Source organism: Manis pentadactyla, chromosome 15, assembly GCF_030020395.1.
Source record: "Manis pentadactyla isolate mManPen7 chromosome 15, mManPen7.hap1, whole genome shotgun sequence".
NCBI classification, from domain to species: Eukaryota; Metazoa; Chordata; class Mammalia; order Pholidota; family Manidae; genus Manis; species Manis pentadactyla.
In genome coordinates, this window is record NC_080033.1 from 46,657,303 (window position 1) to 46,684,976 (window position 27,674).

The 27,674-nt window shown below is 51.1% G+C and overlaps 1 protein-coding gene across 5 annotated transcripts; it reads left to right on the forward strand.

Moving 5' to 3' along the window:
* The first annotated feature begins 480 nt into the window (after window positions 1-480).
* Window positions 481-27,644, forward strand: DRC7 (dynein regulatory complex subunit 7). 5 transcript variants are annotated; one of them, XR_005027228.2, is made up of 20 exons: window positions 481-1,519; window positions 4,880-5,095; window positions 5,498-5,672; window positions 6,763-6,888; window positions 7,568-7,762; window positions 9,485-9,643; window positions 10,562-10,780; window positions 13,157-13,285; window positions 18,536-18,611; window positions 19,523-19,651; window positions 19,841-19,969; window positions 20,971-21,233; window positions 21,974-22,186; window positions 22,723-22,833; window positions 22,918-23,028; window positions 24,676-24,870; window positions 25,672-25,811; window positions 25,909-26,099; window positions 26,321-26,417; window positions 27,516-27,644. XR_005027228.2 is itself a non-coding variant. In XM_036897695.2 (18 exons), exons 2-18 carry the CDS (start codon window positions 4,902-4,904, stop codon window positions 26,000-26,002), a joined length of 2,658 nt encoding a protein of 885 aa, XP_036753590.2. In that variant the 5' UTR covers window positions 481-1,519; window positions 4,880-4,901; the 3' UTR covers window positions 26,003-26,185. The 5 variants fall into 5 exon arrangements, 4 of the variants coding, with proteins under 4 accessions (XP_036753590.2, XP_036753591.2, XP_057348968.1 ...); XM_036897695.2 differs by lacking the exons at window positions 26,321-26,417; window positions 27,516-27,644 and having other exon boundaries at window positions 25,909-26,185; XM_036897696.2 differs by lacking the exons at window positions 26,321-26,417; window positions 27,516-27,644 and having other exon boundaries at window positions 18,539-18,611; window positions 25,909-26,185.
* The last annotated feature ends 30 nt before the right edge of the window (window positions 27,645-27,674 follow it).

Genomic DNA, 27,674 nt, shown 5'->3' on the forward strand with positions numbered 1-27,674 from the left:
GCTGTCTCAAGACCTTTGCCTCAGTCTAATTTATCCAACCAGAACTTAAAATCATTCTTTATTACTGAAAATTGAGGTGCTTGCGATGTTTCTACCAGTAACAGCAACTCTGTAACCTTGTCAGGACGTTGGCAGCATTTCTCCACACACACACCCCATACTCCAAGGGCTGCATTATGCCTTTCACAGGTTCCTTCCTCCAAAAACAAAAGAGTAAAAATTATATTTTATAATTGCTTTGGTATACAGATGAATATAATCCAGGGTGGACTCATAATTATATATTCATTATTAGTTTACTAATTTTTTCTTCTGAATTTAAAAGAAATTACACATTTTCATGGGCCGCTAGCCTAGTAGATACGTTTTCCCTGTCCAGTGAATTATATACTAAATCAGAGGCCCAGCTTGGGCTAGAACCTAGGACTCAGGCAGCCTGGCTCTGTCCAACACTATTGTTAGGCTGGAGAAAGGAAAAACAAGGACATGCAAACAGAACAGAGAGATGCCATAGGGGGAGAACAGACCAGACCCCAAAGTCCGTGCCGTATGTGGAAAGGGGGCAGCTCTCCCTGAATTCCATCCTGATGTGCCAACTAAGACCCGGATGTCAGCCTCCTCCCTCTTGGAAGGAGAAAAAGTTTCTAGTTGTCTATTATGTCACCTTTAGTCAATCATACCTCTCCACACCCCCTAAGATAGCTTGCCCGCTCCTCCCCCTCCTAATCCCTTATAAGCCCCCCACCTCCCCAACCGGGTGTGACTTCTCTGGCCTGTGACAAGAAGGCCACAGAACCTCACCCGGGGGTATTTAAATAAATTACCTGGCCCTTTGTTGCCTCTCTTTGCCTGCTTATTTCGGCTAGAATTTATCTTACAACTATGAGCAGACACACTAGGACCCACAGTGGTTTCCATCTGTGTTGATGACAGCCACATTGACTGTGCATGGGGCAGTGGCAGTGGTGTTCTGGTAAGTGTTTAACAATTTGCTTACTGGGAGAAAAAGCCCTGGTCTGTAACATTTGCCAATTTCTGTGGCATCAATAACCCTGTGGTCAATTTTAAGCTATCTATATAACATCACTGAACAGAAGTTGGGAAGAGATGCAGAGAAGCTCACCATTATATAACATTTCCATTGTACAGATACAATCGGTATAAATAACCTCAAGAGCATACATAATAGTAAAATGTAGTAAAATAATTTGGAAGTGATGACTTCTAAGAATTAATTGCCTCTTAAAATATCATTTACGTACTTATATGTTTCCATAATTTAATATGTAATAATGACTGTGTTTGTCAACTGGCTCACAAACATTCCTGAAATGTTAAGAATCAGCTCTAACAAGCCTACCCAAGCCGACTGCAGCCCACCGCAGGCCCAGGGACCTTCAATAGCCGGGCGGTTACAGAGGACTACATTTCCCATAAGCCTCCTCTCCCAGACAAGCCCTCTGCTTCCGAAAGCTGTTACCCCGGAGATGGGCTAACAGATCCGTCTGGCTGTCCTCAGGTGAGGAAGGAAAAGGGGACAGGGTGGCAGGACCCAGCCTATCTGAGGGAGGGGGAAGATGTTGGCAATAAGGGGACTTCCTCTGCCTGAGGGCTTCCAGCCATGATCTTTCTGGGAAGTTTTGTGTGTTGTGGAAGGGAAGGAGGTTGCCACTAGGGAAGGGTGCAGGGAAGGGCCCTGTTGGGTGGGAAAGGTCTCTGAGCCTCTGGGCAGGGTCTGGGGGACTTTGAAAGGAGTCTGCCCTCCCCTAACTGGGCTGTAGCTGACAAGGCAGCCAGTGGTGTGCAGAGTAAGTGTTGCAGGTTCCCGCCCAGCTCTGCCTCTGATGAAGGCAGATCTGTGATCTGGGCTCAGGGTCCATCTCAGTGCCTTCCATGTTGTAACCTTGGTTTCTCTGCATCCAGCTTCTCTCCTTACCCACCACTCCCTGCCACCATCCTTTCTAGGACCTTCCCATCTCATTAAGCCTTAAGTGCATAGTGGGTTTTAGAGTTAGAACTACATGGGATCAAACCCTAAATCTGCCACTTACTAGCTCTGTGACCTTGGACGATGCACTTAACCTTGATGGGCCTCAATTTTCTAATACGCAAAGTGGGTATCATAATAGTGTCAGTCTCCTAGTATCTGCAATGGAAAAACTTAGTTTGGGCACCCATCTCCTATGTGCCTCTTTACTACTCACACAGAGCACTTCACTTTTATACTTCTGGTCCCCAAATGTGTGGGTTTCTTCCCACACCAAGCAATTCTTGGTGACCCCACCTGGGTGTCCTACAATTTGTCTCAATTCTGACACTGCCTACCTGGAGAGAGTGTCAGATCCCACAGGCTAAGGGCTCAGTCCCACAAGGCTGTCCCCACCCCACTTCAAGTAGCAGGTCCCAGGTTACCCACCATTTCTGTCCAGCATGGCTACAAATTGGAAGCTCCATGACTTCCTCCTCAGGTTTGATTAACTTGCTAGAGCAGCTTCAAGGAAGCACTTACTTACATTTACCAGTTTATTAAAGGATATGATAAAGGATACAGATGAATAACCAGATGAAGAGATAAAGTAATGAAGTCTGGGAGGGTTCTGAGTGTAGGAACTTCCGCCCTGTGGAGTTGGGGTGTGTCACCCACCCAGTATGTGAATGCGTTCACTAATGTGGAAGCTCCCTGAACCCCATACTATTTGGATTTTATGGAGCCTTCCTCACAAAGGCATGTTTAATCATTACCTTCATTTCCAGCCCCCCTCCCCTCTCTGGAGAATGTGGGCTGTGGCTGAAATTTCCAAGCTGCTAATCATGGTTTGGTGAGCTCCCATCCAGGAGCCATTCAGGAGCCCACCCCAGAGTCACCTTATCAAATAAGAGATGCTCCTAATGCTTGTATCACTTAGGAAATGACAAAGGATTTAGGAGCCCTGTGCCAGCAACTGGGGGCAGAGACCAGTATATATTTTTTATTACCTCACAGTCATTGGAGGAAAAATGAGATCATCTCTGTAAAACCCTCAGCACAGTGCTGGCACACAGTAAACTGTAAGCCCTTGTAATGGTTATTACTGACTTCCCTGTGGAGGTATCATTCCTATGCCCAAGAGGCAGACAGACAAATGGATCTGATCACTGGACTGTGCTGCTTGGTCGGTGGGCACAGCGGGAAGTTCACCTGCAGGGCACTGAGGACCTGAATGGGCCTGCAGGACACAAGCCTCAGTCGTGATGTTGCCCTCCTGGAACTCAGGCAGTAAGAGGTGTGTTTAGCCCCACCTGTCCTACAGAGCGTCAGCATTGGGCAGAAAACATCTGTCCCTCTTTTCTCACTCGAAGGGGAAATTGAGGCCCAGAAAGGGGCAGGGAGTGGTGCAAGGGTCCAGCAGGAGCTGTTGGCAGAGCCAGAATTTCCCCCTAGCCATCCTGGCAGTCAGTGATCCCTCCCTGAGAGGTCAAGGTGGCCCAGGCAGCGTTTGGCGTGGGAGGAGGAGGTGGGGCCCAGACTCTGCTTCCCTGTCCATTTTGCCCTCTTGGTCCTGGCTGCACCCCAAGAGGTGATGACATATCTGGGGAGACCCGGTTCTTTTTCTCCCCTGTCCTCACTATTGCCCCCCTCCCCACATCCTGTGCATTGGGTTCATTTTCCTCCTTGCTGGACCTTTGCCCTGTGTGCTGTAAAGAAAATAGTTATTTGAGGTGCAGAAACAGGAAGACCTGCTTGGAGGCAGGAGGTTGGTAGATCAGCTGGGCTGTTGTAGCAGGGACGGGCTGAGTTTTCTCACGTGATGGGAGGTCTGGAGGTGGCATTCAAGGCCTCCAAGGCACCTCTTGGGACCCCACTCCTCCTGTCTCTCCACTCTGCCATCTTTAGCTGGCAGCTTCTGTCCTCGTGTGTGGTCCTCTCACAACCATGCAATGGCTGCCCCATCTCCTGCTTTATATCCGTGTCCACGTCCGTGTACCAGGCAGGAATAGGAGAAGGGCAAAGGGTCTGTGCCTGCTGGGGCCGTGCCCTTTAACACCCAACAACGTCTACCTACATCTCAGCGGCTGGAACTGGGTTCACATCCCAGGGCCTCCTCTGGCTGCAAGGGAGGCCAGGAAGCTGAATGTTTCAAAGGAAGCACCCCAGTAATAAAACTGGGGTTCTGCTATATGGAAGGGGGCCTGGATATTTGGGTAGGCAATCAGTAGCCCACCTCAGTGAGGCTTGGCTCTGTGGCCACAAGTAAGACCTACCCTAGGGCACATGAACACATATAGCATCTCACCATGTGACCTCTAGCCTATGGGCTGACACAGGGCAGGGCCAGGATGGCACAGGCTATGACACTCCTGACACACACCTGCTTCTTGTGCAGGGGCCTTGGTGGCAGCCCCGTCCTTGTCCTCTCTGTGCCTCATTTCCAAGTTTGGTGATATTACGTTCTTTTTTTTTTTCATTCCCCGTATCACTTTACTATTAGGAATACTTTTCTTTAAACCAATTCCCTTATTGGACTTCATAAATATATTTAAACAGTAAATTTAATAATACTGCAATAATCCCTACAGCTTTAGCATCACATGCCATAAAGACAAGGTACTGTCAGGAACAATATACAAAAGGCAAAGCCACGTCCGGACGTTTGGGCTGCCTGCTCCAACCCTGACGGCAGCTCTCACCCCGTGGCCTCTGCCGTCAGTGTTGGAAAGCTTACAGAGGGGCTAGCACCAAGCAGAGACTTTCTCCTGGATGGGACGCAGTTTAACAGGGAACCGCTTCCTCCCTCTGTGATCAAACCACCTGAAACCACCTCCCAGAGACACAGGTGGTCTTGGTGGCTCCTTCCTGGTCTGAAGTCCGCTGTTCTGAGTGCATTTCTCCCTCCCACAGAGACCGCCAGAGACGCAACAGAATGGAGGTCCTGAAGGAGAAAGTGGAGGAGGAGGAGGAGGCCGAGCGGGAGGAGGCGGCTGAGCGGGCAGAGAAGGGCGAGAAAATGATGAGGCCATCGGAGGTGCAGAAGGAGGAAATCATGACACAGGAGACGATCAGAGACCTGGAGAAGAAGCTGTCGGAGATTGAGATCACCGTCCCAGAGACGCCCTCGTGAGTATCGGGGTGGGGGGCTTCAGGCCCAGCAGTCCTGGTGGGGGTCAGAGCCGGGCTGGGTGGGGGAAGAGCCGGACAGAATGGCTGTGCTGGGGCTGGGAGGCAGGATGGGGACACAGAGGGAGGCAGTTAGAGGGAGGGCCCTGCTTTCAGACTGCCTGGTCCAAGTCCACCCTCTGCCCCTCACAGGCTGTGTAACCCTAGGCAAGTCACTCAAGCTCTCTGTGCCTCAGTCCCCTTATCAGTTTAAAAGTGCAAATGCTAATAATGATACTTCCCTCTCAGGTAGTGAGGATGAAATAAGGAAAGAATAAAGCTGATGGCAGCTAAGGTAGATTGAGGGTTCCCTGTGCCAGGCCTCGCCTCATGGAGACTAACACCACCCTCTTACGGTCACAGGATCATTACCAAGGACACTATTGACATCTCCAAGCTGCCCCTTGCCTACCGAAGCAACACACCCAAGGAGGAACACCTGCTGCAGGTGGCAGACAGCTTCTCCCGCCAGTACAGCCACCTGTGCCCAGACCGTGTGCCCCTCTTCCTGCACCCCCTGAATGAGTGCAACGTGCCTGTAAGACCAGGTTGTGGAGGGCAGGACAGCAGAGGGTGGAGGTAGACCAAAGCACAGACCTCTCATGGGTCAGAGCTTACAGTCTGGGGGCAACATAAACTCAAATGCCAGCAGGCCCAGCAGGCACGGGGCCTGTGGGGGCCTGGAGACTCCATACCCCACCTAAGGGGCAGCTGGGCGCCCAGTGCAGTCGCCAGCCCTGTCCAGGGAAGAGCAGAGAAATGAGACAAAATGAACTAGAACCCAAGTGCTGGCTTTCTTACTTCCACCCTATGACCCAGGGTACATTGTTACATCCCCGAGTCTCTCAGGGCCTCAATTTCCCCATCCGTCAATGGAATGTCATGGGATGAAACCAAAGGTTGCAAAATGGCAGCCCACGGGCCAACAGGGACTCACAGACTGCTTTATCTGGCCCACGTGGTGATTTTTAGCATTTGTATTAGCTGCCAGCATTTGAAACTCAGTAATTCCCATACAGATCCTTATTCCCCTCTTTTCCAGATCTGGTGACCATAGGCCTGCATTTCCCTTGCAGCAATCAGCGGGGGTTGCATCAAGGCTGCCCCATAAGAGAGGTCATGTGAGATCTGGTGTGTGTGGAGCCCTCCTCAAATCTATAGGGAGACCCTGGAGGCATGGCCCACAGGCCCCTGGGTAACAGAGCAGCCCCTTGAGGGCCCCCTATACTGGGGAATGGTTGAGAGCCAGAGAGATCCAGTTCTGCTACTGTGAACCTGAGCAAGTCAGCTAGCTCACCTCCTGGAGCCTCGGTTTCCTCATCGGTCAATGGGGCCTGCCTTACAGAGTCGCTGGGGAGTGGGAGAGGTGACAGCAGGTCTGGGAGCACTCAGTGGGGCAGTGGTGATGCCAGGAGCCCTGATCATGCTGGCACCTGGGGACAGCGCAGGCTTATTCTGGATCTGGGTTGAAAGGGCCTTGAGCCAATTCCCAAGCCACTGAAGGGGGCCTGAGGTCCAGAGAGGCCTCGAGAACGCCCCCTGGGATGATGCGGTCTCCAGCCTCCTGGGAGCGGTGGTGGCCTCCCAAGGGAACACCCTGCCCAGGGCCCGCGGTCTCGCCTCTGCAGAAGTTCGTGAGCACAACCGTCCGGCCCACACTGATGCCCTACCCTGAGCTCTACAACTGGGACAGCTGTGCCCAGTTTGTCTCAGACTCCCTCTCCATGGTGCCTCTGCCTGACCCCCTCAAGCCGGTAAGTGCCACCCTAGGGCTGCATCCTTAGGCCCCTGAAGCCTGGGATGGGAAGCCGGGCAGGTAGGGAGAAGGAGGCCCATGGGGAGCCCGCAGCCCACCGTCTGAGCTCCGCCTGAAGATCTCCTGGAAGGGGTGCCAGCAAGCCCGGTCTCCTTGCTCCCGCCTCTTTGCCCCCTCTGGCCTTCAGCCTTCCTTCAGGAGGTGAGAAAGGTGAGAGAGTGGGCCCAGCTGCCCGTGGCCTTGGCCCCCAGCTCCATCTTTGGGCTTCTGATCACCCCAATTTTCTTCTCATTGAGGGTGGAGGGAGGGAGGGAGACGACCAAGAAAGGGAAGAGCAGGAAAAAGATGGGGGAAGAAGGTGAGGACAACTTTGGAATAAAATCATAAAATGCCCATTCAGAGATCATTAGGGCAGAGGCCCTGTGTGTCATGCAGAGCATTTTCCCGTCAGGCAGTCCATGGCTCCCTAAAATGACAGGCAGATGTGGACTACACTTTGAGGCCCCGGGGTCCGTGATGTTCATCTCATTCTCCGCAAGCTCCTTCGCCCAACAAAGGCAGAGAGCCCAGCTGGGGTCCAGCCTGCACTTTGGCCCTGGTGCCTGGCCCCTGACAAGTGGGGTGGATGGGGGTGGGCGGCAGCAGGCCAGCTCTGCTGACCAGACTGCTGCCACCAGCCCTGCTACCTGTACTCCTCGACCACGGTGCTCAAGTGCCAGAAAGGGAACTGCTTCGACTTCAGCACACTGCTCTGCTCCATGCTCATCGGCGCTGGCTACGACGCCTATTGCGTCAACGGCTACGGCTCCCTGGACCTGTGCCACATGGACCTGACTCGGGAGGTGTGCCCGCTCACCATGAAGCCCAAGGAGGTACGGCTGGGCTCATGCTGCCCTCAGCATCCCGCAAGACATGCCATCCTTAAAGCCGTGTGTCCTTGCTTCTCCTGCCCCTGCCGGCCATCACCGCGGCTCTATCATGAAACAGCCCTTCAGCTGCCCCGGAGTTCATTTCAAACCGCTGGGAATTTCTCTGTCCTCAGCATCTTTACACACACAGGCCGGTTCTCCAAACTGGCTGTCCCTCCTGCCTTGTCATACTCAGTTTCAGCTGCTGTGAATCCCACAAGGTAACTTTTGTGAATGTCACATGCCTTATATATTAAATCAGACTCTTTCAGATTTAACCTATGCGTTTGATAAAAATCTGTCCAGCTGTTTTCATATAAGGAATAAAATACAAACGGACATATTTAGGGTTTTATTTTCCCTCCCAGGTAAAAATACCCCTTTTTTAATAGCAAAAAATGTTACCAGCCCTCCAGCAAGTGGTGCTTTTTTGTATCTGTTGACTGAGAGCTCCATAATGATGAGGCTGCTGTGAGCATAAGAAAGACTCTTAAATGTGTGAATATATTTTAAGGAATCATAAAAGCATCTCTGTGCATTTGGAAAGTAGCCAAATGCAGACAGAAAACGCTTTTCATGGCCTGGATTGATTCCAGGACTCTTTGATCAGGGAGTGTCAAGCCCCTGTGAGTATCTGCAGCTCGGGGCTGGGGATCCCAGGATCTGGGGCAGCCAGCCTGATGCCTGGACCCCTACGTTATGCCTGGGTAAGCACCAGGGGCCTGGGGTAGCTGCTCCAGTGGAGAGACGTACCAGGTGAGAGCCTTGTTCTCTTAGGCCTTCCTCCCCAAGGAACACAGAACAAAAGCTCCATCATTGCTTTTGGCTCCAAAGGCCTGTGGGCTCGTAATCTCAGCCAAAATTTTAATAATCAACATGGTATCAATAGCTAACAGATGCAGAGAACTTTCTGGTTTATAAATCACTTTCATGTCCATTGACATGGTTGATCCTCACAGTAGTGCTGTGTAGCAGGTATTATCACACTTATTTTACAGATGAGGATGTTGAGATGAAATGGAGGTGGAGTAACGTGGCCAAAGTCACACAGCTGGTAAAGGGACACTCAGGGACTGAGGCCTATCTGTCTGACTCTAAACAGTAGAGATTCACTTTCTCCCTCATAAATGTCACAGGCCCATAACTTCTGCAAACTTCTACAGCCTCTGTAGTGTGTTCTTGCCTAGATGTTTTCTTTGCCACCCAGCACACATTCATGCACACATGCACACACACGTGTGTGCACACACACAGGCTTTCTTTTCCTTCTTAGCCCAGCAAAATCTTAACTTTAAGTCCACATGTGAAACCCTCCAATGACAAAATCTGGAAAATCCGACTCTGGACAATCTGCCCCACTGTCTAGATCAGCTTCAGATCATATCTAATATGGGGAAGACAAGAAAATTACATCTGAGCTCCTGCCCTGATGGGCACCTCACATGGCATTTTCCTGCCTTTCTCGGAACAAGTCTGGGGACAAGGTTCTTATTGTTCTTATCCCACCTTACCAAAGAGCCTGAGGTTAGGGAAGCCGGGGACTTGTCCAGGGTCCCAGAGCAGGAGCTGAGGTCCTTTCTGCATTGAAGGTCAAAAAGCCACAGGCTCAAGGAGCAGCTGTCATCTCCTGGCCTGAGGGGCAGGCAACCCAGGGCCACTGACACTTCTTCTCTTATTGAGTGACAGAAGGTCCAGGAGGAGAAAAAGTCACCACCCAAGAAGTACACCGTCAAACCCCCCAGGGACCTGAGCAGCAGGTTTGAGCAGGAGCAGGAGAAGAAGAAGCAGGAAGAGATCAAAGCCAAGGAGGAAAGGCGGCTGAGGGAGGAGGAGGAGCACCTCCTGGTGGGTCCACATCCTTAGCCCTCAACCCCTGAGCTCAGCTTTCCAAGGGGTGTGTTTATGGACTCCCCAGGTCCAAATCCCCTCCTCTGTCCCTCCACCCTCCTACTTCTGCCCAGCTCTGTGGGAATCTCCAGCTGATGGTCAGCCAGCTTCTGGTGATGGACTTCTAATGTCGGTGAGCTCTGCTGTCAGGGGCAGCCCAGTCTATGCTAGGCTCTGGAGCTCTCTGGGTGCCAAACTCCTCCACCCACGGCCTACCTACATACACCCTTCCGTCCATCCCCCCTCACCCATCCTCCTTCCCATTCCCCCTCCCTTCCCCCTCCCATCCCCCCTCCCTTCCCCCCTCCCATCCTCCCACCCATCTCCCTTCCCACCTATTCCCCCTTTCATCCTCCCATCCTTCCCCCTCCCACCCTCCTTCCCATCTTCCCACCCATCTTCTTATCCATCTTCCCAGCTCCCCTTCCATGCAGACTCTCAACCTCTCCTCCTTCCCTTCGCTCCTTCCGTATCGTCTTTACCGAGCATCCTCTCTGGTCTGGGTCCTAGGGATACAATAATGAACATGACAGTCACCTTTCTCCCAGAGGGAGGCAGAAAGGGAGGCCATAGAGTACCCCTGCCTTTCTTTGGATGAAATCTCACCCAGAATCATGACACAGAACACCAGTAAATCCCAGATACCCTAGAGCTCCAAAGGGGCCTAGTCTATAAACCACAGGTCAGGTCAGACCCTTCCATTTTAGTGATTAAAAAAAATGGACTCAGGTGGGTGATGTCTTCAAAATCACACAACCAGCCAGTGGTGCAGTCTGGATCAAAACTCTGTTCTCCTGCAGGCTCTCCAGCCCCAGGGAGATGTATGGGCCCCTGACACCCCCATTGGGCCCATGGTCGCCCACCTTTCCTGTGCAGGAGATGGAGAATGCAAAGGCCGACCCCCTGCATGGCCTGCGGGTGCACTCCTGGGTCCTGGTGTTGTCGGGAAAGCGTGAGGTGCCTGAGAGCTTTTTCATTGACCCGTTCACGGCGCGCAGCTACAGCACCCAGAACGACCACTTCCTGGGCATTGAGAGTCTCTGGAACCACAAGAACTACTGGGTCAACATGCAGGACTGTTGGAACTGCTGCAAGGTACTGGGCACGGCCTGGATGAGTGTGGCCGGTGTCATGGAGGGACGGCGGTAAGGAGGAAGTGATCTGTGGGGAAGGCTGGCCAACAGGGCCTTGGTCTTTCCTTAGAGCTGAGTCCCCATGGGCTACTCCATTGCCCATAAATAACCATTCTACTGTGCTTATTATCTCTCTGTTGTGTACACTTTTAAAATGTGGGTTGTTAGTTTGTATGAATGATTTTTTAAAACATTGTATTAAAGTGCGAACACATGCAGAAAAGTGCACTCACCCTATGTGTACAGCTCAATGAAGTGCCATAAATGTGTATACTGTGTATATAAAACCAGTGCCACTTACATAAAAATATATGCACACATTTTGAGGAAGGTCATAATTAGACACAAGAGATTTTCTGGGGTACGAGCATTATTTTATTGCTTGATCTGGGTGCACAGAACCCGGGTGCATTCAATTTATGGAAATTCATTGAGCTGCATACAAATCAAAAGAGAGCAGACTCCCGGCTCCAAGTCTGACTCTTCTGTTATTTTCAAACTCCTCCATTTCCAACCAGGACAGTCTCCCAAGCTCCCGGGCACCTTGCCCACTATTTCAAAGTGACACTGTCCAAGGTATTGCTGTCGCCCCCTGCGGGACACAGGCGGAACTGGTGCGCATGCAACCCAGTGAAGTCACTCTGCGGAAGTAAGATGTTCTGAGATGGAGAAACTTCTTGCCTCAGCGAAGGAGGAACCAGCCCTCCTCCCTGACCCCTGGCCTCCCTTAGTAGCTGATTCTAGGGTTTGCTTAGCATTCACCGACCTCACAGGGTTATGAGAAATAACGGTCAGTAGGTACTTTGAATAGTCCTGGCTGTTGAGTAAATGTTAGCTATTATTACCCTCATTTTACAGAAAGAATGACCACACCACACAGATGGGGCAGAGCTGAGCCTGCCCTGCCCTAGAGCCCAGGCTCATAACTGCCATGGTGGTCAGTGCCCTCTGAAAGTTAATGGCCCCTCAGAGGCTACTCTAGTCCTTCCCCCCTCTTCTAGGCTGCAAGTCCTTCAGCCTCCCCTCCCAGCACACCCTTGCCCCAGTACTAGGTGAAGGAAATTTATGACAGAGATAACAGACCATGATTAGATGAGATGAAGATGGAAGGGTGGCCTGGTGGGAAAGTGAGGCCAGAGGGGCAGTACTGCATCACCAGGTGAGGGCACAAAGAGAGAACACTGGCTGTCACTTTTACTGCCAAATGAGCATGGGAGCAGCTACTTTGTTCCTTCAAAGAAATGTGACATGGCACTGGGGGCAGGCTGAGGTGGGGAGGCACCCTCACAGAGACTTCCTGGCGCAAACGCACCCTAGGCTCAGGGCCCGTGGTCATTGTGCACTCATTTATGCTTTTGCTATACAAATAGAAATTGAAGTTAAAGCCGGAAGGCATCTTACTGCTTACAAAAGGAAAACATGCGTTAAAGAAATGCAAACGCCTGTACAATCTGGTCCTCTGCTAAACCTTGGCTATCTGCAGTCGCTGTTAACCTCTACAAGCAGTTCTCTCCCTCCCTTTCCTCTGCCATGCCCCCGTGTCCTCCCCCGACCTCCCAGCTAGAGCAGAGTAACGCAGGAGGCTTCCAGGACTCAGGCAGGTGAAGACTAGGATTGGGGCCAGCCTCAAGAGAGCTTCCTGCTGGAACCCTGTGGGCAGCTGTTCTTGGCCTTTGGTCTCACTCTGGGACACTGATTTTGGGGCATTGGGGGGATGGCACGCCACCTTGGGGAGGCAGATTGGAATGTTGGGTGCCCCCCACCTTCTGGGAGTTACCTGGTAGGTGAGCCTAAGCTCAGGGCTAGGATGCAAAGAAGGTAGAAGATCCACAGGGAGGAGAAGTTCCCACCTGCCTTCTCTGTACAATTTAGTTCCTCTCCATGCATGTGCCTACCTGGTTCCTTTCTCCCTGGCATGGGTAAAAAACGTGAGGAGGCTTTTTTCCAAACCTGCCTTCTCCTCCTCCTATAAAATCTCTCTGGCTTTTGTTTGCTCTAATTGCGGCCTGGGACATTCCCCAGACAATGTAGAATGACCTCCACATCCAGGCCTATCCCAGGCCAGAGTTTCCAAATTTGTTCCAGAGATCAACAGCGAGATGTCTTCATAAAGAGAGTGAATGACAGGAAGGAAGTTGCAGCCCCCCTCAGGGCCTAAGGTGCCCATTGAAATGATGAGGGTGGGTGACTCTCAGAGGCTACCTGGAGCTCACATGCTGCCCCTCTGACACCTGGGCCACGCCCTTCTCTACTCTGGGGGCAGCTGTCTCCCACTGCCCTGTGGGGCAGGAGGGGCTGTGGAGACTGAGAGGCACTCACCTGATCCCTCCCCCATCAGGACCTGATCTTTGACCTGGGAGACCCTGTGAGGTGGGAGTACCTGCTCTTGGGGACGGATAAGTCTCACCTGTCCATGACTAAGGAAGATGATGAGGGGATGAATGATGACGATGATGTAGAAAACCTGGTGAGTCTCAGCAGCATGGGGCTGGGGGCAGGGGGGTCGGGGGCTTCATAGCCTATCTTGCGTCAGGCAAACCTGACATATGTCCCCAGCACATGTATGTATACTGGGGGACAGGCCAGATAGACCAAACATAGATTCCTCAAAGCAGAAGGGCCTGGACCATGCCCTCATTTTACAGATGGTCAAACTGGGGCCCAGAAAGGTCCAGTAGGGAAGGGGAGAGCGGGGATTTGCATTCGGGTCTCCTGCCCTACACAGTCCACCCTGTTCAGGTGGACGGTAGAGAGCATGTGTCCCCTGGAGTATGGTGATAAGACCTTCTGCACAAGCCTGAGAGTCCCAGGGCTGGCTACTCCTTACTTCCAGGCCTTCCTTAAAGCCATCACAATCCCTCCTTGCACTTCCAGGCCTTTCTTGCTTGTCTTATTAGCCCTTCTTAAGGTCATTGGCCTGGGGCCTTCCCCCAGTCATCAGCATCCCTATCCATCTCTTGGTCAGGGTCTTCTAGGAAGATCTCCATGAAGCCCTTGGCGTGGAGGTTTTAGCTATTGACTGTGACACCTTGGGTGAACTTCCTAATCATTGGAAGCTTCAGTTTAATCATCTGTATGTAGAATAGGGGAGTAGGGCTGCTTATATTCATAGTAAAATTACTAGGTTTGCTAGGACTGCCATAACAAAGTTCCAGGACTGGGTAGCTTCAACAATAGAAACTTATTGTCTCACATTTCTGGAGGCTCGAAGTCCAAGATCAAGGTGTCAGCAGGGTTGATTGCTTCTGAGGCCTCTGTCCTTGGCTTATGGATGCTGTCTTCTCCCTGTGTCCTCACATGGTCTGTGTCCTAATCTCTTCTCATAAAGACACCAGTCATACTGGATTATGGCCCACCATAATGACCCCATGTCTCACCAATGGGTTTCAGCCCCAGGCAAGTTCGCTATGGATTCAATGTGACCAAAGAAATGACAGTAGAACGTTCTTGGGGTGAAAGGGTTATACCCAACTTTATTTCCATGGTGGCAGGTCAATCACTAAAATCCCATTCACTCAGAGAGAGTCTGCATACAGCAAACCGGTCTCTGCCTCTGGGGCCCCTCTGCCCGCATAGTTGTCCCACATACCTGTCCTCTGGGCCCTCTGCCCACACAGTAGTCCCATACACCTGTCCTCTGGGCCTCTCTGCCTGCACAGCCATCCTCTGGGCCTCTGTCCTCGGTGCTGTCACCACTCCAGCCTCTGCTCTCTTGCAGCCTTGCAGCCCTGCAACTGTGTCGCCCAGAGCACTGGGTGGAGCTCTCTATATAGAGTCAATAGCAATGTATTGCCCACACATGTGTAGTGAGCTGGCCAACAGGGCCAGGTGAGAATCTTGGGCACAGGAGCTTTCATTATATCCACACTCCACCCCTCCAGGATTCTCTCCTCTCAATCTATGTGTCCTCAGTCCTCTGCAATGGTCCCTGTGCAAGGAAGCTGGAACATTATAATCAAACTCCACAACAACATAATACAATATACAAATAACAGAAATTATAAATTATAATAACCCTCAAGCCTGAGGAGATTCATTGCCACTAAGTGGTCATCCTGGCTGTATTCAAATCAGTTCTACTCAAATGAGTTAACCAAAAGAACCATGGGTGGGCCTTATAATAAATACCCTCTTCTCCAATTTTTCCAGCAAAAAGTCTTGCAGGCACAGAGGCCGGACTTGTGGCTCTGTCTCTGACCTCTGCCTCCTTGGTCTTAATGGCTGAAACTGCTGCTCTGGTTTCAGTTGTTGCCATATGTGGATAACATGAGAGTTCCTGTGGCCAGGATTCTCACCTGGCCCTGGTTGAATAGCTCACTACACACCTGTGGGCAATACATGGCTGTTGACTCTATAAAAAGAGCTCTGCCCAGTGCTCTGGGTATGACACGGTGGCAGGGCTGCAAGGCTGCAGGAGAGCAGAGCAGAGGCTGGAGTGGTGGCAGCACCAAGGACAGAGGCCCAGAGGACGGCTGTGTGGGATGACTGTGCAGAGAGGCCTGGAGGACAGCTGTGCGGACAGAGGGGCCCAGAGGCAGAGACCGGCTTGCTGCATGCAGACTTGCTCTGAGTGAATGGGATTTTAGTGACTGACCTGCCACCTGGAAATAAAGTTGGGTATAACCCTTTCACCTCAAGAACGTTTTGCTATCGATTTCTTTGGTCACACTGAATCCATAGCGAACTTGCCTGGGGCTGAAACCCATTGGCAAGACACCATAGCTTTAGTAAGAGCCTATTTGATTTCCTATCTAATTTCCTTCCATCTGCTCCTGCCCATATTAAATCAACCCACATCTGGGTCCTTGTAACCTTCATGGGGCCCTTTAAATTCTTGTGAGTAGCAGACCTTATTTCTTTTAATGTTCTCATTGCTTCAGCCTCTCCTAAGTCTGCTACTGTACATGTCACCTCGCTTATGGGCTGCCGTAAGTGAGGGAAAAGAATGGCCACTAGAGATCCAAAGAGGGGTGTGAGAGCCATTTGAAGCACAATATTTCTCATCCCAGTAGTGAAAGTCTCTTCATCTGGGCCACAATTCTCTGGACTATAGATGGCATTTCTTATGCTTAGCTCTTGTAACACCTGTTGGAGCTCAGCACATGTCTGCCATCTAACAGGAGAGGATGGTAGATCACCCTGATTGGGCCACACAGCACTAAGTGCAGCCATAAGCCAATAGAGTAGAGAGTGTTTCCCTGGGGTCTGATGTGCATTTTGTAATCGCTGCCTCAAGGTGGGCTGCACTGTCAGGGAAGCCAGCTTTCCCATCTCTGATCCCAACAGGACAAGTCCATCCACCCCTAAGTCCCACAGATGCAGGAGCCAAGCTGATATGGACTCTGAGGGCTTCTGCCTAAACCGGGAGCCCAGATCCACCAGCTCAGCCTGAGTAGAGGGGTGGACCATAGAGTGCTCCACGACCTGGGGAGGGGACTGCTCCTCTCCATGGGGAACTTTGGGCTGCTGGGTCTTTATTTTCTTTACAACCACTGGGGTGATTTCAATACAGGAGGGGTCAGTGCCTCTGGCACCACCCCTTCATCCTTCCCCAGCCCCTCCATTTCTGGGGCTGATGTCACCTTTCTCTCCCCTCCCCCAAGTGCCTCCTCTGCTACAACCTTTACCTTCTCTACTGTGCCTTGCAGCAATGCTAGCTCAGTCTTCAGCAGCTCTCTTACCTTCACCTCAATGCTTTGCAACTGGTGTTCTCATGCCACCTCTGCCTGTGCTTCCCTCAGGAGTTTGTCTTTTTCCTTGATCTCCTTTTCCTCCTTCAGAGTACCTGGCAGTGCTGCCATCTCGTTCTGTAAGGAATTTTTTACCTCTTCAATGGCACCTCGCTGCCGGCATTCTCGTGCAGCCTCATCTTGCATCAATGCCATTTCCTTCTCCAGGGAATCCACAGAAGTTTGCAGCTCGCATTCTCATGATGCCATTTCTTGGGTCTTTTTCAGGAGCATGTCCTTCTCTTCTGTAAACTTCTTTAATACTATGAGAAGCAGCCAACCCACAGTCCCTGCTGCCTCATGGGTCTCTCAAAAGACCTACTTACTATACCAAGGGCCATCCCTACTGCGTCAGGCATCACCTCCACTTGCCTCCAGTCCTCGGGTGGTGCCCAGCCCTCTAGGAGGCAAGCCTCCTCAGACCACATACCATTTGGGAGACAATCCACTGTCTCCCCTTTCACAAGGGCAGCCCGCTGAAGCACCTCTTCCATAAGGGCAGCCTGTCTTTTTCCTTGGTCAACAATGAACCCTGCTGACTTCACCAATTGTCTTGCCAATGGGTTTCAGCCCCAGGCAAGTTCACTATGGATTCCATATGACCAAAGAAATGACAGTAGAACGTTCTTGGGTTCCATGGTGGCAGGTCAATCACTAAAATCCTGTTCACTCAGAGTGATTCTGCATGCAGCAAGCCAGTCTCTGTCTCTGGGGCCCCTCTGCCTACACAGCCATCCTCTGGGCCTCTGTCCTTGGCACTGCCACCACTCCAGCTTTTGCTCTGCTCTCCTGCAGCACTGGGCAGAGCTCTCTATATAGAGTCAATAGCAGTGTATTTACCACAGGTGTGTAGTGAGCTAGCCAACCAGGGCCAGGTGAGAATCCTGGCCACAGGAACTTTCATTTTATCCACACCCCATTTAGCTTAATTACCTCTTTAAAGAGTCTATCTCCAAATACAGTCACATTCTGAGGTACTGGAGGCCAAGACAGGAATTCTGGGGGGACACAGTTCAGCCCATAACAACAAGTAACACTCATGTGGCCCTTACTAAATGCCAGTAGGTGCTTAACCTGAATTAACTTGTCTAAATTTTCCCAACCACCCATAAGGTGGGTATCATTAATACTATCATCCATGATTATTACCATCCCATTTTACAGATAGGAAGACTTATACACAGAGGGGTGAAGTAACTTACCCAAAGTTACACAGCCAGCAAGTAACAGAGCTCGGACTTGAATCTAGGATTTGACAGTCTGGCTTCCAAGTCTGGGTTCTCAACCGTGTTCTCAGTGTCCTCTCTCCAGAAACCAGAGAGCCTGCACTGTACACTAAATCCTAGGGCATAGTGCCCCCTGCTAGCTGTGAGACTTGGCCCCATTAGATGAGCCAATTTCAGAGGTCTGAGCAATGTTTGTGGGAGGTTTTAAATTGAGAAAAATCTCATCCAGGTTTTTGTGGTTCCCCAGGCTTCTGTGGTTACCTCGATAAATGGTCGAGTACCATCTGTGTTACAGATGGGGGAAACTAAGGCTCGGAGAGAAGAAAACCGACAATGGCAGCCAGGCAGCCTCCCAAGTCCTTTATGTACATTCTTTGTTAATCCTCCTGCGGGGTCCAGTTACAGTTAGAGAAGTGAGGTTCAGAGCAGTTAAGGGATTTGCCCAGGCCCCCTTAGCTGGTGTTGGATGGAGGGTGGGGCTTGGGTCCACCTGACTCCAAAAGCTCTTCTCTGAGAAGGGCCTGTGGCTGGGCCTCTGCTGACTGAGGAGGTGGGGCCTGTGGGCCGGCGCTGCTGTCCTAGCCCTGCAGGTGCAGAGCAGACAACTCCTCTTCCTCCCTGTCTTGGGTCATGCCAGGTCAGAACTGCCTGTGACCTCCGGCTCCCTGGGGACACTGATGGGCCACGCTGGCTTGGCCCATAAGTTCTGCTCCAAGGCTCAGCCCTGACCAGAGCTAGTTCACCTGCCCCCACCTCTCCCAGCAGGACAAGGAGGATGAGGATAAGAGCTTCGACATGCCGCAGTCGTGGGTGGAGCAGATTGAGATCTCTCCAGAGGGTAAGTGCAAGCCAGGGTCACCCACCTGTCCAGGACTGGGTGGTCCTCTGGGGAGGTCTGCAGCAATAGCTCAGCAGGGGAACGGCAGCACAGGTGGCCCCAGCCCCTCATTCCCACCCCTCCTGCTTTCTGCTGCACCCTTGTCCTTCCTCCCCACCTCACACACTCAGCCCTGTGGCCGAGGGTCTGACACCAGCCTGCCCTACAAGCCTGCCCTACAGGAGGAGGCCCAGTTAGCAGCCGCTGGATGATGGATTGTGGGATGTGAGGGAGGAGCCATTCCCCTCCCTCACCCTTCTCTGCTTGGAGGGAGCCATACACAGTACCCAGAGAGCTCGGGGAAGGGGTGTGTGTCAGGACCAGGGAGGAGCAGGAAGACAGACACTCACGTCCCATGCCAACCTCTGCTGGCTGCTGAGGTTCCCACCTGGGAGGCCTAGGCCCACCGGGAGGTGGGTGTAGACCATTCCCACAAGGTGGGAAGGGCTAGAGACGCTGTCACGGGAACCCATGGGAGGAGCCAGCTCAGCCCCAGTGTGTGGGGCTGGGGGTGCGTGGGGTAGGAGGGATTCCAGGAGGAGGGGCATCTGTGTTAAGCTTTGAGGGATCAGAAGTCAGCCCAGTGAGAGCAGAAGGGGGTGGTGTTTCCAGCAGAGATACCCGCACAGGCAAAGGCCTGGCAGGGAGTGTGTAACGTTGAGGGCCCAGCCCCTCTGATCAGACTCATCCTGAAAACTCCAGGTCAGGGGCCATCTGGTGACTGTTCTGCTCTGCTTCCCTGGAGCAGGCTTGGGGCTTGGAGGAGTTTAGCAGACAGCACAGTGGACAGTGGCTGGATGAGTGGCTGGGCGGGGTTGACTCTCCCTTCCCTGATCTGGGAAGGAAGAACCCCAGACCCCTCTGTATCATAGCGTTCGAGACCCGCTGCCCAAACGGTAAGAAGGTGATACAGTACAAGAGGGCGAAGCTGGAGAAGTGGGCCCCATACCTCAACAGGAATGGCCTCATGTGCCGCCTCACCACCTATGAGGACTTGGAGTGTAAGTGGGGCAGTCCGGCTGCAGGCAGCAGGACAGCTGGGGCCCCCACTGTGCTGTGTAACCTTGGGCACATCACTACCACTCTCTTGGTGTGAATGTGGGCCCTGCTGGTCTCTGTGTGCTGGAAATGGTGGGACAGAGGCTGGGGGAGGTGGCCTGGGTGCACCAAGCACCAACTGGGCTCAACAGGTACCAAGGTTTTGGAGATAAAGGAGTGGTACGAGAACCGGGAGGACATGCTGCAGCTGAAGCACATAAACAAGAGCACAGGCCTGAATACTGACTACTTCAAGCCAGGCCACCCCCAGGCTCTGCGTGGTGAGTGGACCCCCATTGCCGGGCCAGCTAGGAGCCCAGGGTGGGCCTCACACACCTCTTAAAGCAGCCTCTGTGGCTGGCAGGTGGCGGAAGGAACCAGCACCCCTATATTGATAGGATTCTTGCGAGCAAGCAACAGAAACTGCCCTGCCTCCCTAAGCAAACCAGATGTGTGGGAGGTCAGGAGAAGAGCAGAAAATCCAAGGAAGCCTAGAAATGTTCCTGCAGGAAAGTCAAAGCCAGGGCCACACGCCTGTTCTATAGTTGGGATCGGGCACCCAGTGGGGACCACATTTACGGGGGTTCAGGATGCTGAGCACTAAAACCAATAAATGCCCCCACAAGGGCAATGCAGAGAATGTAGAGAATGTGGACATGGCCATGAGCCCAGGAGCCTGGGAAGGGAGGGAAGGACGTGCCTTGAGAGAGAATCAACAACCTTAACTAAGAATTCACAAGAGAAAAAAATGGGGTCAATATATATCTAAAAAGATGATTAATCTCACTTTGTGGTTGAAATTAAAAAAAAATGAAACCTAATAAGGGACGATCTTACAACACTCATGTTGACAAAGATGAAAAAAAAAAGGTCCTATCTGGTGTGAGCAAGTGTGCAAAGCAGCAGTCACTCTCTGTCCCTACTGGTAGGACAGCAAATTGGCACAACTTTTCTGGAGGGCAGTTGAGCAAAATAATCAATTGTGGCTTTAAAATATGTGTGCTTTTTGACCAGTTCTACTGCTCAGAATTAATTAGTCTTGGGCAAATAATGGGCAAGAATAAAACAATGCATAATGCAGATGATTCACCATGGTGTTGTTTATAAAAAACAAAAAGGTTGGAAACAGCCTAAATACCTAGCCGTAGGGAGTTGGTTACATACCTAATGCTCATCCATGATGTACCATCTCCCTGGGGTCTAGGGTTAGGCTTTCCAGACAGTGGCAGGAGCTCCTGGCGCTCACCCAGCCCTCTCCTGGGCTCCCTACCTCCCACTGCAGTACACTCATACACATCTGTGCAGCCTCAGACGGACCGGGTCATGGAGTTTTACGAAACGGCCCGTGTAGATGGCCTGATAAAGCGGGAGGAGACGCCCAAGACGATGACCGAGTACTATCAAGGCAGGCCCGACTTCCTGTCCTACCGCCATGTCAATTTTGGGCCCAGGGTCAAGAAGTTGACTGTGAACAGTGCAGAGTCAAATCCCCGGCCCAAGAAGTTGACTGTGAACAGTGCAGAGTCAAATCCCCGGCCCGTGGTGGTAAGTGCTCGTGGGGCCTGGGCGCAGGGTGCCCGCCCCTCTGGCAGGCTGAGGTTACCTGGGATGGGGAGAACCCTAACCCTGGAGCCTCATCTTTCCCCAGTTATGATCCTGGGGCTGTCTGATGCCAGACTCTGCCCTCAGTATCGTTTCCTTACTATTATAATGTGCACACTCCTGACCGAACATTTAGGGAATCTGGAAAAATATAGAGGAAAGTAAAAATATCTCAGAATGGCATCTCTCAGATATTACCATGTATAAGTAGGTTTGGTTTTGAGAGTCTTTTCTAGCTTGTTTGGGATGTGTGTGTAGGTAGAATCCTTGTATCACCCACTTAACATTAAACTGTGCATTTTGTTTCCTCATGTCATCACAAATTATTTGGCACCTGTGTTTAATGGCTATATGCCCAAGAAACTCTTTCTAGCTGTAAAGGGTGTCTAGTGATATGGCAGGATGCCTGGAGAGGTGGTGAGCTCCCCAGCTCTAGACATAGGCAAACAGTCTTATGGGGGCAGGGCTAGAGAAGAAATCTAGCACTGAACAGGGCTGAGGTGGCCTGGCACTGAGAACTCCAGGGCCTTGAGAGCCAGTGTCCAGCTAGGAAGGGCCGCTCCACACAAACCCCTGTGACCCCAGGCCCCAGTGTCCCTGCGTGTCCTTTGCTCCTGCCTTGGGAGGCACACAGAGAAATCCCCTTTCCCACCTCCCACCCTATGCATATTCTGGCTGCCCAGAAAATCACAGAGCGATTCTTCCACAACCCCGAGAAGCCTGCGGATGAGGATGTGGCAGAGCGTGTGTTTCTCATCCTGGAGGAGTGCATCCAGCTGCGCTACCACTGCCGCGAGGACCACATCACAGTCAACACGTGCGAGTTCCTGCCGTGCACTGAGGTGGACAGCAAGGGCAACAAGATCATGACGCCTGACATGTGTGTCAGCTTTGAGGTGGGCCTAGGGGCTGTGGCCAGCACGAGTGGGCGGCAGTGTGGGGAGCAGAAGGTCCTGGGGCCCTCTGTGCCATCCCAGCTTGGGAGCACTGGATGGAAACTCCTGCTTCCCAGCCGGGAAATTCATCTCTGCCCCTTGGGAAAATCAAGAGCTCCCATCTGAGAACTCTTCTCTTTGCAGCTTCCCTGAAAATCTTCCCCTTTTCCACCAAGAATACCCCTCATCGTCCCTCCTTTCCCAGATCCTGGGACCAGCACTGGTAGGAGAAGACCCCACCACCTCTATTGGGCTGTTTCTTAGTTCAAATCCTCACTCTGCCGGCACACTCCTTAGCTCCTCTGAGCCTCCAGTTCCTCTTCTATATATTTTATAGGTGAGAAAAATGAGGTCCAGACAAATTAAGCATGTTGTTTGAAGTCACACAGCTAGAAAATAGCAGGGGAATATCTGAACCCAATTGGTCTAGCTCCACAGTCTGCCAGGACCCCAGCCATTGCTGCCTCTCCACATCACTGTGGTGGTTGCTGTCCCAGGTGGAGCCCTTGGAGCACACCAAGAAGCTTCTCTACCAGTATAAGGCCATGATACATCTGAAGAACGAGGAGAAGTTGTCCAAACATCAGGCCCGGGAGTCAGAGCTGGAGGTGGGTTCCCATGGAAGAGTGGGTGGGTGGGAGGTGGCAGGGGTGGGGGGTATTAACAGTGCCCTCCCCCACTTCCCCGTTCAGGTGCTGGAGATCCTGAAGCTCCGAGAGGAAGAGGAGGAGGCACACACATTGACCATCTCCATCTATGACACCAAGCGCAACGAGAAGAGCAAGGAGTATCGGGAGGCCATGGTAACATTTGCTCCTTGGCCCCGGGCCCTGGCTTTTCCTGGAACGCCCCTGGCCTCCAGGGTGATGAGGATGATCAGGGATGCTGCGGGAAGTCCTTTATAGGGGATGAAGTTATTGACCCCGCTGTGGTTATCCTTGCTGCCTAGCTGACCATTTCTTTTTTTTTTTGTAGATAATTATTTTTTATTGAAGGGTAGTTGACACACAGTATTACATTACATTAGTTTCAGGTGTACAACATAGTGATTCAACATTTATATACATGACAATTCTAGGTACCAGCTATCACCATACCAAGCTGTTACAATATCTTGACTATATTCATTACATCCCGGTTACTTATTATTTTACCATTGGAAGTGTGTACTTTTTTTTTTTTTTTTGTGAGGGCATCTCTCATATTTATTGATCAAATGGTTGTTAACAACAATAAAATTCTGTATAGGGGAGTCAATGCTCAATGCACAATCATTAATCCACCCCCAGCCTAATTTTCGTCAGTCTCCAATCTTCTGAGGCATAACAAACAAGTTCTTACATGGAGAACAAATTCTTACATAGTGAATAAGTTCTTACATGGTGAACAGTACAAGGGCAGCCACCACAGAAACCTTCAGTTTTACTCATGCATTATGAACTATAAAGAGTCAGTTCAAATATGAATACTCATTTGATTTTTATACTTGATTTATATGTGGATACCACATTTCTCTCTTTATTATTATTATTTTTAATAAAATGCTGAAGTGGTAGGTAGATACAAGATAAAGGTAGAAAACATAGTTTAGTGTTGTAAGAGAGCAAATGTAGATGATCAGGTGTGTGCCTGTAGACTATGTGTTAATCCAAGCTAGACAACCTAGCTGACCATTTCTAAGGCTCGCCCCAAAGAGTACCCAGGATCCAGGCCAGGTCTCCCCCGACCTCCAGGACTATGGCCAATCCAAGGCCTCTACTGCATGAGGGAAGAATTAAAACTGTGCACTCACCTCCGCTGGGGGCTCCCCTTGGTGTCACAACCTGGGCCAGTAGCCCCAGTGAGCAACTCTGATCACAGGCCTGAGTTCTTTGGCCCTGCGGCACATGGCATTCAGGTTATACCCTTAAGCTGCAAGGCCCAGCTTGGTTGTGAGGCCAGTTCCTAAATCCCTTCACCAACCAAGTGAAGATTTCTAAAAGTAGTTTGGGATTGGGAAGGGAGGACAGGGCATCAAATGACTGGTTCTCAGACTCCCAGAGATGGGTGTCGGCCCCCACATCTCCAGCTTCACAGGCCCATCTGCCAACACAGAACATAAAGCCCTGGGGCGAAAGAAAAAGGGAATTACTGGCAGTTTTTGATTTAACATCATTGTAACTACCATCTAAGTGCCATTTATTGAGCAAGCATCTACTGAATGTTAGGTACATGCTGAGGCTCAGGTCGAGACATGAATTCACCGTAAGACAGAGATGGTTGTTACCGGTAACTATAGCTGCAAGAGAGACAGCAACAGGGCACCTGGGGCCTCTGTCCCGGAGGGGCCAAGCATGGGAATCTGGGTTTGAGGCTTGCTTTTGTGCAGTCACACGTCGATGCAGAGCTGGTCTAGAGATCTCTGCAGCCCCTGTCGGTCCAGCTGAACCCTCCCTCCCACCACCTCCCAGGAGCGTGTGATGCATGAGGAGCACTTGCGGCAGGTGGAAGCCCAACTGGACTACCTGGCACCATTCCTGGCACAGCTCCCGCCAGGAGAGAAGCTGACACGCTGGCAGGCCGTGCGCCTCAAGGACGAGTGCCTCAGTGACTTCAAGCAGCGGCTCATCGACAAGGCCAACCTCATCCAGGCCCGTTTTGAAAAGGTGCGGCCAGGGCCCAGTCAGGGGAGAGGACCTCAGCATCCTCACCCAGAAAATGGGCCCAGGGCTGTCTGTTCACCTCTTGACAGCTTGTGAGGGACCAATGAGAGGATGAGTATGTCAGTGCTTGGAGTTTCCCAAAGACCAAGTTGTCCTTCCTCATTCTCGTTCATTGGGTAGAAGGGTGGTTGGAGGGATGGTTGGGTAGAGGGATGGGTGGGTGGATAGGAGGATGGATAAATGGGTGGATGGGAGAGGATGGAGGATGGAGAGATGGAGGGAGGAGTGGATAGGAGCATGGAAGGAAGGTGGGAGGGAAGGATAGGAGGATGGGTGGATGGGTAGAGGGTAGGTGGATGGTTGGATGGTAAATTATAACAACTTCTAGTCCTTGATCCATTTCTGTTGGTCAGGTACATAAAATGTAGTTTCCATGAATTATCTCATTTAATCTTCACAAAATGCTCTACAGTGGTAGTGGTAGTGGGGGGTATATGGTGACCCTCATTCGGTGGACAGGAAACAGGTAACTCTGTAAACGTTAGTAGCTTGTCCATAGTCACATGACTGTCTGTCTCAACCTCTGCTCTGACCTCATGAACATGGTATCCCTCTAAACATGAGCCCAGGGGCTCCTACCCCAGACATTTTGTGGCCCCTGCCTCTGCTCCTCTGGCTTCTGTGGGTGAAGGTAGTGTGGCTGGCCCTTGGGGGCCATCTGGTAGCTAGAGGGACTTCAGCCTGCAGCCTGGGTGAGGGTCAGCCCTCATCAACCCCACTGCCCTCTCCTCCCCATGCCTGCAGGAGACCCAGGAGCTGCAGAAGCAGCAACAGTGGTACCAGGAGAACCAGATGACCATGACCGCTGAGGATGAAGACTTGTACCTGAGTTACTGCTCTCAGGCCATGTTTCGCATCCGCATCCTGGAGCAGAGGCTCAGTCGGTGAGGGGGGCTGAAGGGAGCCAGACAGGAGCTGCTAGGATGCTGGAGCGCCAGCTTGTAACACCTCACCACCTCTCATGCTTCCCTCTGATTTCAGACACAAGGAGCTGGCCCCACTGAAGTATCTGGCTCTGGAGGAAAAGCTCTATAAGGACCCACGCCTTGTGGAACTCATGAAAGTTTTTGCTTGATGCCCCTCCTGGGGCCTCAGCCACAGCTGCCTGAGGGAAAACCTCCCGCACAGTGTTGCCCGTGCCCCCTACCCCCAGCTAATGACCATCCACTCAGGTGCCTGGCCTCATTACCTCACACTTCCTGCAGCCCTGCCTGTTCCTGCTTCTCCTGATATTCCTGTAAATAAATATTTAACAATTTGCCATTTGTACCTCATGTTTCAAAAGTTCCAGCACCAGCCTTTTTCTTCTTCCCTTCTTTATCTATAGTGTGGGAAGCATCCCTCCCACCACACCCTACCTTCTTCCTCATTTGCTCCCTGTCCTTTCCATTAGGATGTTGAGTCTTTGCAGTGCCTCTGCAGGTGATCCCACAGCCACCTTCAAACAACTGGTTAGATCTCAACGTGGCTAGGGCGGCCCAGCTCACCAAGTGAATATGGCAAGGCCAGGGTTCATGCTTCAGAACTTGGGGGCTTGACATTAAGACTGCAAGTGGCTGCATCCCAGCTTTTCTTACCAGCTACTATTCAGCCATCTGCAAAATGGGATGATATTGTTTTACATGAGATGAATTTGTAAAGCAGAGGACTGGAAGTGGAACTCAGAAAACACTCACTAAATGTTAGCTTAAAGAATGGCCAATAGACACATGGAAATGTCAAATGCTTTATTTATCAGGGAAATGAACGGCCACCATACACCCTCCAGTATGGTGTTACATAAAGTGATTAAGTATTGGTGAAGGTGAGGCAACTGGAACTCTCAAACAGCTTTCCTAGTGAAAGTGTAAATCAGTACAACCACTTTGGAAAACCGGCAGTGTCTACTAAAACTAAACTTTGGCCTAGTAATTCTACTCCTAGGTTCCACTCCACCCACCCATCCACCATCCATCTATTCATCCATCCAATAAACAAGAATGATGAACAACTCAACAGAAATGTAGATACATATCCACCAAAAGGCATGTACTACAATGTTCATGGCAGCACTAGTAATACTAGTACCAAACTGGAAATGACCCAAATGCCCAACAAGAGTAGAATGGATACATATATTGTGGTCTTGAGACAATTTTGTCATCGACTGGTATGGGAGAGTGCTACTGGCATCTAGTACGTGGAGGCTGCCGATGCTGTGGAACATTGGAGGAACAATGCACAGGACAGCTTCCACATCAAAGAGTGATCTAGCCTAAAATGTCAGTACTGAGGTTGAGAAACCCTGCTCCAGCCCAGTGAAAATGAATAAACTACAATTACATGGCTTGATGTGGTTGGATTTCTCAAGCATAACAATAAAAGATTTCAGGTACAAAAAAGGTACATATTGCATGATTCCATTTATATAAAGAAAAAAGAAAACACAGGCAAAATAAATCGATAGAAGTATATCACTATTATGGTGCAAGGGTTAGTGAATGTAAGGGAGCACTGGGGTGGGAGGGGGGTGGCTCCTAGAGTGCTGGTTAATTCTTGACCTGAGTATGTTCAGTTTGTGAAAACCCTTCAACCTTGTACACTTACAGGATATGCCCTTTGGGATATGTGTATTATACTTCAATATGAAGTGTTTTAAAATGCTGATCATGAATCCAATCAGGCTTTAACTTCCATTCAACAAGAAATTCCGGGGAAAAGGAATAAGGTAAATGACACTAGAAGCAAACAGTCGAACAAAATTGTAA